The sequence below is a fragment of the Urocampus carinirostris genome, chromosome 6, assembly GCF_059441175.1.
Source record: "Urocampus carinirostris isolate Australia breed hairy pipefish chromosome 6, RoL_Ucar_1.0, whole genome shotgun sequence".
In the NCBI taxonomy this organism is placed as follows: Eukaryota; Metazoa; Chordata; class Actinopteri; order Syngnathiformes; family Syngnathidae; genus Urocampus; species Urocampus carinirostris.
The window spans coordinates 20,064,923-20,078,021 of NC_142354.1; the positions used below are offsets into that span (position 1 = coordinate 20,064,923).

Genomic DNA, 13,099 nt, shown 5'->3' on the forward strand with positions numbered 1-13,099 from the left:
CTTCTATTTAAGTTCAGTGTTCTCACTCTGTGTTTATCGTTCCGTCAACGAACTTCTGCCCCGCAAGACGTGTGTTTCGATTCGGTCCTGTTCCGGTTGGTATTTCCTGTCCGGTATTGTTCCTGTTTATTTCGTCCTGTTTAATTTCGATTTCCAGTTTTGTTTACGTCTATTTTTGTCCTGCTTATTATTTTCTCCAGTTTCCGTTCTCGTCTAGTTTGTCCTGTTTATTTTTTTGATATCCTTATTCATTATCTATCCTGTCTGTCCCATCCTGTCCGGTATCGACCCCATCTGTCCGATATCAACTCAGGCAATTAGTATCGATCTCATCGGCCTCTGGCTTCCTATCATTTCACGCCAGACTGCTGCCTACATGCATGTAAAATAAAAGGCTTGTGTGAGTAACGTCGCGCGTTTGGGTCCTGATACTGTTCTGGTACCTGACACCTACGCTAAAATGAGTCAGTATTATAAAAAGGAAGATCTTTCTATTGAGATTGTTTTTTAAAATGTGTGTCAAACATTTGATGAAAGAATTATTGTTTGGCAGTTTTATTGCTAAGTTTAAGAATAAAGAATATAACTCACTTGCACAAGAACAAAGAAACGTTTCTTCCAGCGCTTCCAGACATTCTTCCCAAAGGCCCACAAATATCTGCAAAACATTCAACACACACAAAGATACAAAAACAAAGGGCATAAATATTAGTATTATCATTAGTATTAAATACTTTTCAACCTATACCGTGTCCCTGTTTTTATACGTTTTTTGATCATTTCAAATATTTGTACGAGAAAGAAAAACGTTAGACCGATCTCGCCAGCTCATTTAGTCTTTAATCTGGAAAGACTCAATCACTGGTGGCATATTACAAGAGCATCGTAAATTGATAATATGGCGGTCCACTAGGAAATGTTAACCTCGATCAAGCATTTATTTGTCGCTCGTATTGCGGACTTGTAGAATAAAGTATGATTTGCACACGCACGTAACGTTTGATCTGTTGATATATATTTAGAAGTTAGTCAATTGATAGATAGATAGATAGATAGATAGATAGATAGATAGATAGATAGATAGATAGATAGATAGATAGATAGATAGATAGATAGATAGATAGATAGATAGATAGATAGATAGATAGATAGATAGATAGATAGATAGATAGATAGATAGATAGATAGATAGATAGATAGATAGATAGATAGATAGATAGATAGATAGATAGATAGATAGATAGATAGATAGATAGATAGATAGATAGATAGATAGATAGATAGATAGATAGATAGATAGATAGATAGATAGATAGATAGATAGATAGATAGATAGATAGATAGATAGATAGATAGATAGATAGATAGATAGATAGATAGATAGATAGATAGATAGATAGATAGATACTTTATTCATCCCCGAAGGGAAATTCACTTTTCCAGCAGCATCCCTAAGCTGAGAACAATTGTATCACATTAGAAGAATAAACCAGTTATAATCAGAGCCGGCCCAAGGCATAAGGGAGCTAAGCGGCTGCTTAGGGCCCCGCAACCACTAGGGAGCACCCAAGAGTGGTTCCCTTTTTTGGGTGCCAACATTGTCACATAGTGTTCATTCAAAAATACTTTGACAGAAATAAAACAAAGATACTACACAATAATTACAAAACTAAATATCAAATATAGTGCTTTAAGACAGGGAACCTCATATATTTCTTTGCTTTCATTCTGAAAAAAAATGATATAGAAATACTACAAAAATACTCTTACAGTAATATCATATTCCAAAATACGATTACAGAATTATCCGCTCCAAAAGTACAACAATGGAAACACTGCAACATAACTATTTCAAAATACTGCTTTAGAAACACATCAATTGTACTTCTACTAAAATACAAAAAAATACCAGTATGTAATACTATAATATATATATAAAATACATAAAAATAAATATTACCACAAAAATACTACTACAAAAGGTTTACAACAGAAATACTGCAAATTACACCTATAGCAATACTACAGAAATTATTTTACGGAAATATCACAAAAATTCTACAGTAACACTGTACTACAAAATACTAGAGAATTACTATAGATATATAACAAACATTCTTATACGGAAATACAAAAAATACAACATAGAAAAAAAAAACCTACAGTACTTTCACAAAAATGCGATAATCATAAAACTACTTCAAAAATACAAAAATACTTCGAAAATACTACAGATATACAGCGAAAATATACATCCAAAATACAACAACAGTACTACAGAATCACAACAAAATTATACTACCATGGAAATATCACGTACATTTACTTCAGAGGTACTACAAAGAAAGAACAAAAATAAAACTACAATAAAAACAAAAAACTACAGAACCTCAGAAATACAAAAAAAAAAAACCTACAGTAATACTTCAAAACTAAACAACAAATGAAGTGCTAGAAACCAGGACCTAATTTACTCTTTTGCTCTAACTGTGGTTGTTTCTAACCCAATTTGATGAAACAATAAAAATGAAATAATCTATTTCAAAAGAAGTATAACATGTCACATGCGGCCCCCAACTCCAAATAGTTGCCCGCCCCCGGAGTAGAACATGGGATGAGTACTAAGTAGGTTTGCAAATATACAAGTAATAGAGGACCCCAAATCTCATTTTGCTTAGAGCCCCATGAAGGCTTGGGCCAGTCCTGGTTATAACCGTGTAAGTAAGCATACAAGAACCGACAAGTAAGAAGAGATCAGGTCGACACAAAAAGAGAATGGGACTCTCTTTATGGTGAATATGCTGAACAGGTTAAATCATCAAAGGTCCTCATTTATTGTCTGCAATCCGTGTTAATTGGAGGTGAAAATTGCTTTATTTGTTTGTACAAAATACATTTCTTTCGATTCTAAATAGTCTGTCTTGCTGTGTATCAAAGGGTCATTTTCGCTTAATAAGGGGAGTTGCATTTATTTAAAAAATGGACAGAGGATTATTATGATATATATTACATAATATATTTATAGACTTCACTCATCGTTGAACTGAAATCAAGCCAGTATGAAGATAAAACTAAAGTTCTACTAAAAATCCACTAGAAGGTGCTGTTTGCTTCCCAGTAATTTTCCGCAGTACACGAACTGAAACGAGGCCAAAGAGATAGGAAGTCTAACATAAAGAAAAGGCGAAACCGCAGGCCTACTATTAGCCACCTGGTTACTTACCCACAGTGTTTCATGTTTTGAGGTTTGTCCATGCGAATGGCCAGTTTGATTCCCAGGTTTTGATCGGGGCAAGCTTTGGTCAAGGTCATTTTATGGAGTTCAGACTGCTTGGGGCTGTTGGGAGTCGGGTGCAGGACAACCTGAATTTAAGGCACATAAAATAAAACATAAAAACAGCAGGTGAATGTTTGTGTCTTTGAGTGTGTGAGTAGGTTCTGCATTTCACTTATAAACGAAGGCAGAGAAGCAGGCTATTGCTTCACGCTGCCTCGTCTAATCTCTCTTTGGTGCATTAATAGAGCTTTGAGGATGTGTGACTTCCTGCCAGTGCTGCTGCAGTGAGGATCACAAGGCCTTGTTACAGCCAAGGTCACCTCTACTTCAGGGACCGAAGAGTAATCGCCAATACATCCCCACATTGCTACCTTTCTCAAAGGACCACTACATACCAATTTACCCTTCAAAGATAGCCTATCGACTTAAAAAAACCCACGAAAGAATCTGTGTAATTGCAAGCCTGACCTTGGTGTAAACATGTAAGCACTTCTGTAAAGTCTCTGGTTTCAAAAACCCATCTTTAGTGCTTAATTTGTATTTGGGTTCAATTGTAAATTGCTTAAACAGAAAAAAAAACTAACGAATGGAATCTGCTAATCGTCTGAATACAGTTAGGCATCCTGGAAGTTTCAGTATAGTGACTTAGCCATAATTTCCCAGAAAAGTGGAGATGAGGCCATTATTTGTTGGTTTTGGAATCAAAGAACTATATAGAAAGGGTCTGTTTTACTAAAAATGTGTTATGAAGTGGAGTAGTCAGATTCTTGGAAAAAAACTTGATAATTCATGAGCTTGTAGTTTCAGTATGTCATATTAAAACATGAAAACAAATGTATCAATAAAACAAAAAAGTGAAAAAGAATTTTACTCCTTTGAGATAGGAAAAGCGTTTATATATTCTTGAGTCATTCTCGTCAACAAAAAATAATCTTACCATAACGGCAGTATATTTGTTTTTTAACAAACAGCATAGGGAATGTATTTCCCACACACAGAGTAAATGCCATTTTAAATCACTAAAAAAATGAAGTTTTCTTACTGTTTTATTTCATTTGTGTTATAATAATAATAATAATAATAATAATTTCCTTGTATTGTCATTCTGTGTAACAATGTACACAGAACGAAATGTCGATTGCACCTGACCCGTTGTAGCGAGCCGATGCAGCCGCAGCCAACAGAGGGCGCCGCCGACCACTTTTTAAGTCTTAGGAATGACTCGGCCGGGGCGCGAACCACCGACCTCCCAGTCTCAAAGCGGGCGCCTTACCATCTAGGCTACTGAGCTAGTATAGGGGCTTCACAAATTTATTGTATACCATTTACAATGGTTTACTTTGAAAAAAGTCTTTAAACAAAGATTGCACCTTTTCCCTAAAAAGATGATTAAAAACTAATTAACATTGGCATAACCCGTGTATCCCTTTAAAGTGGTAATTAGTTGTGTTTGTTTAGCAACATGACATAGCTTGTTATCCATGATAAAATGGCGCTTTTGATTAAAACTAAATGATAGAATAAGTATGTGTTGTTTTTTTGATCCAAAAATTGAGAGCCCATGTTGTCATACTCATGTCCTGCGGGCCAAATGTGGCATGCAAAACCCTAAATGTCTAAGTGTCGAAAAATAAACAGGTGTAAAGCGTGCTTCAACCAAAAACATTTCCCACAACGCTTCTCGACTTCAATATCGGCGAAGTGACGGCTCAGCTCCACGAGATCCCAGTATTTCAAATCGATGCCAATGAATGCAATTAAATAAAAAAACATCCTAAAAAGTATCCTAAAGGTTTTGTTGTTTTGTTATAAATCCATAACTCTATAAATGAGATCAATTTGTTCCCAGATTGTGCTTGTATTTGGAATTACTCGTATTTTGAGCAAATTTTACCGATATGAAAATCATTTAATCCTTTCTTGGCCTCACAAAAATAGCTATGAAACTCATATTCCTGCCCAAAAAAGTCAAATAATAATATTAAAAAAATATATAGTAATCACATAAATAAGATAATAAAACAACATTAAAACCCTGGTCTCTATTGGTATATCTGAAAATTCTCATAACTTGGAGTCTCTCTTGTATGTAGGGCAAAACTTCTATCTTGGATCTAGAAATCTGTATAGGCCGAGTAGCAAGTGGTATGTACAAGTATCATTGTATTTGTTTTATAACATACAGTGCATCCAGAAAGTATTCACAGCGCTTCACTTTTTCCTCATTTTGTTATGTTACAGCCTCATTCCAAATTGTATTAATTTAATCTCTTATCTCAAAATTCTACACAAAATACTCCATTATGACAATGTGAAAAAGTTTTTTTTTTTTACTTTTTTTGAATTTATTAAAAATAGAAAACTAAGAAATCACATTTACATAAGTATTCACAGCCTTTGCTTAATACTTTGTTGATCCACCTTTGGCAGCAAATACAGCCTCAAGTCTTTTTGAATATGATCCCACAAGTTTAGCACACCTATCTTTAGGCAGTTTTGCCCATTCTTCTTTGCAATAAGTCTCAAGCTCAATCAGGTTGGATGGGAGACGTTTGTGCACAGCCATTTTCAGATCTCTCCAGAGATGTTCGGTCGGATTCAAGTCTGGACTGTGGCTGGGCCACTCCAGGACATTCACGGAGTAGTTCTGAAGCCAATCTTTTGAGATCTTGGCTGTGTGCTTTGGGTCGTTGTCCTGCTGAAAAATGAACCTTCGCTTCAGCCTGAGGTCAAGAGCGCTCTGGAGCAGGTTTTCATCCAGGATATCTCTATATATTGCTGCATTCATTTTTCCTTCTATCATGACTAGTCTGCCAGTTCCTGCTGCTGAAAAACATCCCCACAGCATGATGCTGCCACCACCATGCTTCACTGTAGGGATGGTATTGGCCTGGTGATGAGCGGTGCCTGGTTTCCTCCAAACATGGCGCCTGGCATTCACACCAAAGAGTTCAATCTTTGTCTCATCAGACCAGAGAATTTTGTTTCTCATGGTCTGTGAGTCATTCAGGTGCTTTTTGGCAAATTCCAGACGGGCTTCCATGTTCCTTTTACTAAGGAGTGGCTTTCGTCTGGCCACTCTACCATACAGGCCTGATTGGTGGATTGCTGCAGAGATGGTTGTCCTTCTGGAAAGCTCTCCTCTCTCCACAGAGGAACGCTGGAGCTCTTACAGAGTTACCATCGGGTTCTTGGTCACCTCCCTGACTCAGGCCCTTCTTCCCCGATCGCTCAGTTTAGAAGGCCGGCCAGCTCTAGGAAGAGTCCTGGTGGTTCCGAATGTCTTCCATTTATGAATAATGGAGGCCACTGTGCTCATTGGGACCTTCAAAGCAGCAGAACATTTTCTGTATATTTCCCCAGGTTTGTGCCTCAAGACAATCCTGTCTCGCAGGTCTACAGACAGTTCTTTTGACTTCATGCTTGGTGTTTGTGCTCTGACATGCACACTCAACTGTGGGACCTTATATAGACAGGTGTGTGCCTTTTCAAATCATGTCCAATCAACTGAATTTACTGCAGGTAGACTCCAATTAAGCTGTAGAAAGATCTCAAGGATGATCAGTGGAAAAAAGATGCACCTGAGCTCAATTTTGAGTTTCATGGCAAAGGCTGTGAATACTTATGTAAATGTGATTTCTTAGTTTTCTATTTTTAATAAGTTCAAAAAAAGTTAAAAAAAAAAAACTTTTTCACATTGTCATAATGGAGTATTTTGTGTAGAATTTTGAGATAAGAGATTAAATTAATACAATTTGGAATGAGGCTGTAACATAACAAAATGTGGAAAAAGTGAAACGCTGTGAATACTTTCCGGATGCACTGTATATACATGGATAGAGACATTTTTTACAACACATCTGTAATGTTTGTGACTTAAATAATTAATTAATTCATAGTTACTTTATATGAAGGGTTAGTTACATTTATTTTACTGACTGATTACATTTAGTGACAGTTATAAGTTACTTAAGTCCCTTCAAGGACAGACATTACGCCAATGTGGCTTTCGATGAAAATGGTTTAATACCCCTGAATTAGGGAAAAGAGTCAGTTCTGGGGAAAAAATGTAAGGGAATATTTTGATCATTTCACATTATTTGTATAAGTGCTTATTTGAACAGATACATAGGCGTTACCCTGCCTAGCTCTTTGTCCTCCAGTGCCAGCACGCCAGTGCTCTCGGTAAAGAGTTTCACCTTGACAGCCGGCAAAGGGTGTGTGGTGGTAAAGTCCCCTTGGGTGCCCCAGCTGAAAGACACAACACAGACGACTCTAGAGGTCAGTTTCCATGACGAATATCACACAAGAGACTTTATCACCTTGGAACTGTATTTACGATGATATACAAGAAGCTCTCATGACGGTTTGTTGTATAAATCAAAAAGGAAAGAAAATCAATGGTGTGACAATCAAGGTAATAAAAAGATACATCGGAGTTTTTGGCATTTTACCTTGAATTCCGGACGACAGAGCGCACCTAAATAAAGGCAGGATGCTCAAATTTAGGAACGAAGCTCAATTTTGTCTTTATATAAGCCACACCGGATTTTAAGTCGCAGGCTTAAACAGTCGTAACAATAACCTCATTTACATTTCTAATATTTTAAGCCCGGCGTGGGGAAATTGGCTGACAAACGCCAACGCCTCAGGTCCTCCGCACCACCTGACGCCATTTTTGGTTCTACTCCGAGTTGTTTACGTCATGTGTTTTCAGATCGTACGACCAATCAAGATGTAAATCACCAAGGTGAGCACATATTTACTATCGTTCCAAAACAAAACTCAATTTAGGGCTGCGTCACATAAAACGTGAGCCTTACAAGCACGTTATCAGGAGGTTGGGTAGGTGGTCAGTGCCCACCCAGGGACACACTCTGCTCACCTAAAGAAAAATGGAAGTATTACTAACAGCATTTTGGGAACCACATATATGGGATCCCTCTCTTACAATAATGTCACAAACCCTAGCGCGGACTATGCTGCCCCCAACAGCACACAGCGTGTGCCTCAATCCCGTAATATCAGCCCTTCCAATGAGGGAGATGTTAAACTTCGGGGTCCAGCTTGCAAATTAAAGCCAAAGTGTTTAAAATGTAACAAAACGTAGAAGCTTCAGTGCGGAATTTACGGAACATCTGAGCCATCACTCTGCCAGATAATTGCACAGTAAAATTAAAAAGCAGGCTCATTGTTTATAGACAGACCAAAGCTTAGATTGCCCACAATAAATATACTCCACTATTTAAATGCCAGACATCTTAAAAGCTGAACTTGGCAAGATTTGAAGATCACGATCAACACCCACCCTGTCACATCAAGTGATTTAGTGGCTATTCAAGAGCAAGATGCCAAAGACTCGCTCAAGTCTGCTAATCTCCATTTGGGCAGCGACGACAGAATGAGCCCCGAAAGTGTCGTTCCAAATTGGCGATGGCCAAATGCGTGATGGATTTCATTGCTTTTGTGCCAACAGTAACTTTTGAGAGCACTGCATAGCTTTGGAGGGTGCAACCTCATTTGTTTGTTCTTCAGCAAAAGGCAACATAACCTCTTCAAGTATCTTGACATACACAAACTGATCCATAATCCCTGGTATATGATACATGGGCCTAACATCAAAGTAGGAGAAACACGCCCAGACCATGATACTTGCACCACCGTGCTTCATTGTCTTTAATGTGTACTGAGATTTGAATTTAGAGTTTGGTGGTTGTCTCACACACGGTCTGCGGCCCCTGGACCCATAAAAACACTTTTACTGTCATCAGTCCACAACATGTTCCTCCATTTTTCTTTAGGCCAGTTGATATGTTCTTTGGCCAATTGTAACCTCTTCTGCTCATGCCCTTTGTTAACAGAGGGATTGTTGAAAATAAATTTGCTTCACACAGACGTCTTCAAACTGTCAAAGCACTTTACTGCAGACTGTGTTTGATCGTCCTGGAGCTGATCATTAGCTGAGCCTTTGATATTCAGGTTATTCTGCGGTCCATTTTAATCGTTAACTTCTGTTTTCATCCACATTTCTCTGTTTTTTTATACTCATTTTATGGCATTGGAGATCATTTTAGCTGAAAGGTCAACAATATTTGCACATCTTTATAGGTTATTTCCTCTCTAATCAACTTTTTAATCAAAGAACGCCGCTCTTCGGAGCAGTGTCCTGAACGACCCATTTCCTGCAAATGCGTGTTCAACCACTGCTGGCTTAAATAAGCGCCACCCAATTCACACCTGATTTTGTTTTTTTCTCCTTCCCCAAAGTTGATGAACTCAGAGATTAGTTTCCACCCTGCTATTTTTTTAACACCTTTGAACTATTTGCCCAATAGCACAGCCTACGGAGAGTGTCTATTTTGAATGTGGGGTCTTGTTTATTTTTCTGAGAATCATCTGTACCTACTGGTAACCTGTCTGGCATGTGACAAAAAAGTATACTAAAAAACAAGGATATTCTGGTTCGACACATTGCACTTCTATTATTTTGAACAAACCTTTATGCAGCAATGCAGCTAATGTGTAATCTTTTGGGAGCACTCAGGAATAAAAGGTAAGAGTGAGACTGGTCATGTTGAGGAAGACTCAACGGCCAACAAACAATATAGAATACATTTATGGTACAGTAACATGCTTTTTACATTAATTAATTTAGAGTAAACTGACCCTCATCCGGGAAAATGCAAAAGGGAAAGTTTAATAGCAATCGAGCTGGCTAATAAAGCAGGAAACAGAGCTGCTGCACGTAAACTCCGCTTTGATATATCGATGGTGGGATGCAGGAAACAGCACCAAGGAAGAACTGGGGCAATGTGAAAAGTAAAAGAATATTTTTTAGTGGTAACTAAAGCAGAACTGGAACACATTCTTGAAGACTAGGTGGATGCACAGAAAGCAGATGGGCATGGTGTTTCCTGTGCACATGGGCATATGCGGCTTATAGTCGGGTGTGGCTTATAAAATATGTTTTCCTTTAACTTTTTAAGAGCTGAGCTTTTTCTTTGGTGTAAAGGTCCTAGGAGATTCAAAATGTATTGGGTATGGCTATGGTCAGCTGCAGCTTAAGTTACACCACAACTTTTTTGAGACAACTTTATAAACGGTAACTTATAACAACTAGCAGGAGCCTACTACTTGAAATAATATCATTTTTTAATACCATAGCCACACTTTCAAGATGCAACACAGCACATCACCAAAAGCAAATTTTGAACATTGTAACGATTGGTAAATTAACACCATAGAAGAAGAATCCCCTTTGGGAAAAAATTGATTTCGGGCCAAAAATGGGAATACAATCCAAGCATTGTTCTCTCTTAGGAACATTTGAGACTGGTTTTGATGTTGCTGAGAAGTCAGTGATGATAGAGAACGGGGTATTTGTGTATCGTGAAGGTGACCCTGCTGTTCTGAGACTCCTGAATGGATGTAACAAGCCTCTACTCTCACTCTGGCTCAATTTTACTTTTCTATTGGTACAAACTTCTGGAAGCTCAAAACCATGGCAAAGAAAAATCATATGATCAGGCAATACATAGAATGAAGTTTAGAGAGAATATTGGAAATCAAAATTTTTACTGAATTTACTGAACCCACACCAACCAAGTTCTCCATTTATGGCCATGTTTTCAGCAATCATTTTTTAAATATTTAGTTATATATAGTTTAATATTATCTCATCTCATCTCATCTCATTAGCCGTATCCTCATTAGGGTCGCGGGGGGGCTGGAGCCCATCCCAGCCATCTCCGGGCAGTGGGCAGGGGACATCCTGAACTGGTTGCCAGCCAATTGCAGGGCACACAGGGACAGACAACTCATGCGCTCATTCATACCTAGGGACAATTTGGACCAGCCAATTCACCTGAAATGCATGTTTTTGGAACATGGGAGGAAACCGGAGTGCCCGTAGGAAACCCACACAAGCACGGGGAGAACATACAAACTCCGCACAGGAAGTCTGGAGCTGGATTTGAACCCACGACAGGTTCCCATGACATGAACTGTGCCGCACAAGCGCTAACCACTGCGCCGCCGTGCTGCCCTAGTTTAATATTATATCTAATATATTATATCTAATATAATATATCTAATATATATATATATATATATATATATATATATATATATATATATATATATATATATATATATATATATATATATATATATATATATATATATATATATATATATGTATATATATATATATATATATCCTGTGTGGGTTCAAATCCAGCTACCAGCCTTCTTGTGCGGAGTTTGTATGTTCTCCCCGTGCTTGCGTGGGTTTCCTCCGGGCACTCCGGTTTCCTCCCACGTTCCAAAAACATGCATTTCAGGTGAATTGGCCGGTCCAAATTGTCCCTAGGTGTGAATGAGCGGGCGAGTTGTCTGTCCCTGTGTGCAACCAGTTCAGGGTGTCCCCTGCCCACTGCCCGATGATTGCTGGGATGGGCACCAGCACCCCCGCTACCCTACTGAGGATAAGCGGTGCAGCTAATGAGATGAGATGAGATGAGATGAGATGAGATATATACAGCAGGTCAGTGCGGTAAAATTGAATGCTCTATTATCGAAAGCAATTTTTTATCATTTTTGTCTCACTCAGAGAAAGAATACAGGAAATGTACGTTCCTCCATCACTTGACCTGTGTTTCCTTGAGTAGTCACTTCGAGCACTTTTATTCAAATAGCACTTCAACTGCAGTTACAATACGGAATGACTGCTTTGCAATTTCAAACCATGGTGTGTGAGTTTCTTACGTCGGCTTGGATGCTTCCGCTTGGTCTGTCTGGAGCTTCTCTCCTCCCTCCACTTCCATGGTGCAGTAAACAATCCTGTTGGGAGCCAGAGACTTCAGACCCTGCACCTCCATGATCACCACCTGTAAACACAAAATTGCAGTGTTAAGGGAGAGGTGGGAAAGCTATGGCCCTCAGGCAACATGACACCGGATTTATTGTATTACGCCCCGCCAAACTAAATTGGTGAAAGTCTAAGAATGTATATAATGGTTTATGAACGTACTACTAATTAAAATTTTGTGATACTCTTGTCCCCAGTTTCTCTTTCTGTGAACTGCGCTCAAGGCCAACGTGAAAAGAAGCTCAGATGCAGAGTTTTGATCGTAAGAATGAAACACATTGTAATTACTTGAATAAAGATTTTTTTTTTATGATGGCAGTGGTTGTCAGTCGGGCGGGCCCCCCTGGGGGGCGCTCGGCTCCATCAAGGGGGCGCAGGCATGTTTGACCAGGGGGAACTCTTTTTTTGTTTTTTAACTTTCCTAAGAATCAAGTGCAATTGCAGCTCCACTACACTAGAGAGCAGTGGTGCTCTCTTTGGCAGTGTTTTACTTACATTTTACCTCCATGCTGTGCATATAGCATAGAGTATAAGCATTGAGTATAAAGTGTAGATACAAAGTGGAGCAGACCCTCAAGTGACCCCTTAAAAAATAAGGAGACAGACACTGGTTCATGGTGAAGTTTTGTACAAAATTACATTCTGTTGTTTGAATTGTTGTTAATTAATATTGCCTACAGTAACTGTTCTGGCTTTGAACAATATACAGTGGTCTATAAGCGACCTCTTGTGGTTAACATGTCTATTTGCTTAAATTAAATCTAGCGGTGAAACCAGACATCATAATGTTAATTTATGCTCTGTTTTTTTTCTTTGTTTAAATGTATTCATTTTTTTTATACAAGTCTAGCTCTTTGATACCATGCGCCTTGTACTCTAGTACACCTTACTTCTAAAAATATATCACAAAATACCTTTTTGAGGGTGCGTCTTTTAATCTGGTGTGCCTTATT

At 38.3% G+C, this 13,099-nt stretch overlaps 1 protein-coding gene across 9 annotated transcripts in view; it reads right to left on the reverse strand.

The window, feature by feature from the left end:
• Positions 1–13,099, reverse strand: part of cadpsb (Ca2+-dependent activator protein for secretion b) — a 156,156-nt gene that overhangs the window by 70,517 nt on the left and 72,540 nt on the right. For all 9 annotated transcript variants that reach the window (XM_088338162.1, XM_088338164.1, XM_088338158.1 and 6 more), the window contains exons 6-9: positions 12,044–12,165; positions 7,417–7,528; positions 3,224–3,363; positions 592–658 (exon numbers count right to left, since the gene is read on the reverse strand). In XM_088338162.1, the coding sequence (XP_088194288.1) occupies positions 592–658; positions 3,224–3,363; positions 7,417–7,528; positions 12,044–12,165 (441 nt within the window). The remainder of the gene's footprint in view (positions 1–591; positions 659–3,223; positions 3,364–7,416; positions 7,529–12,043; positions 12,166–13,099) is intronic.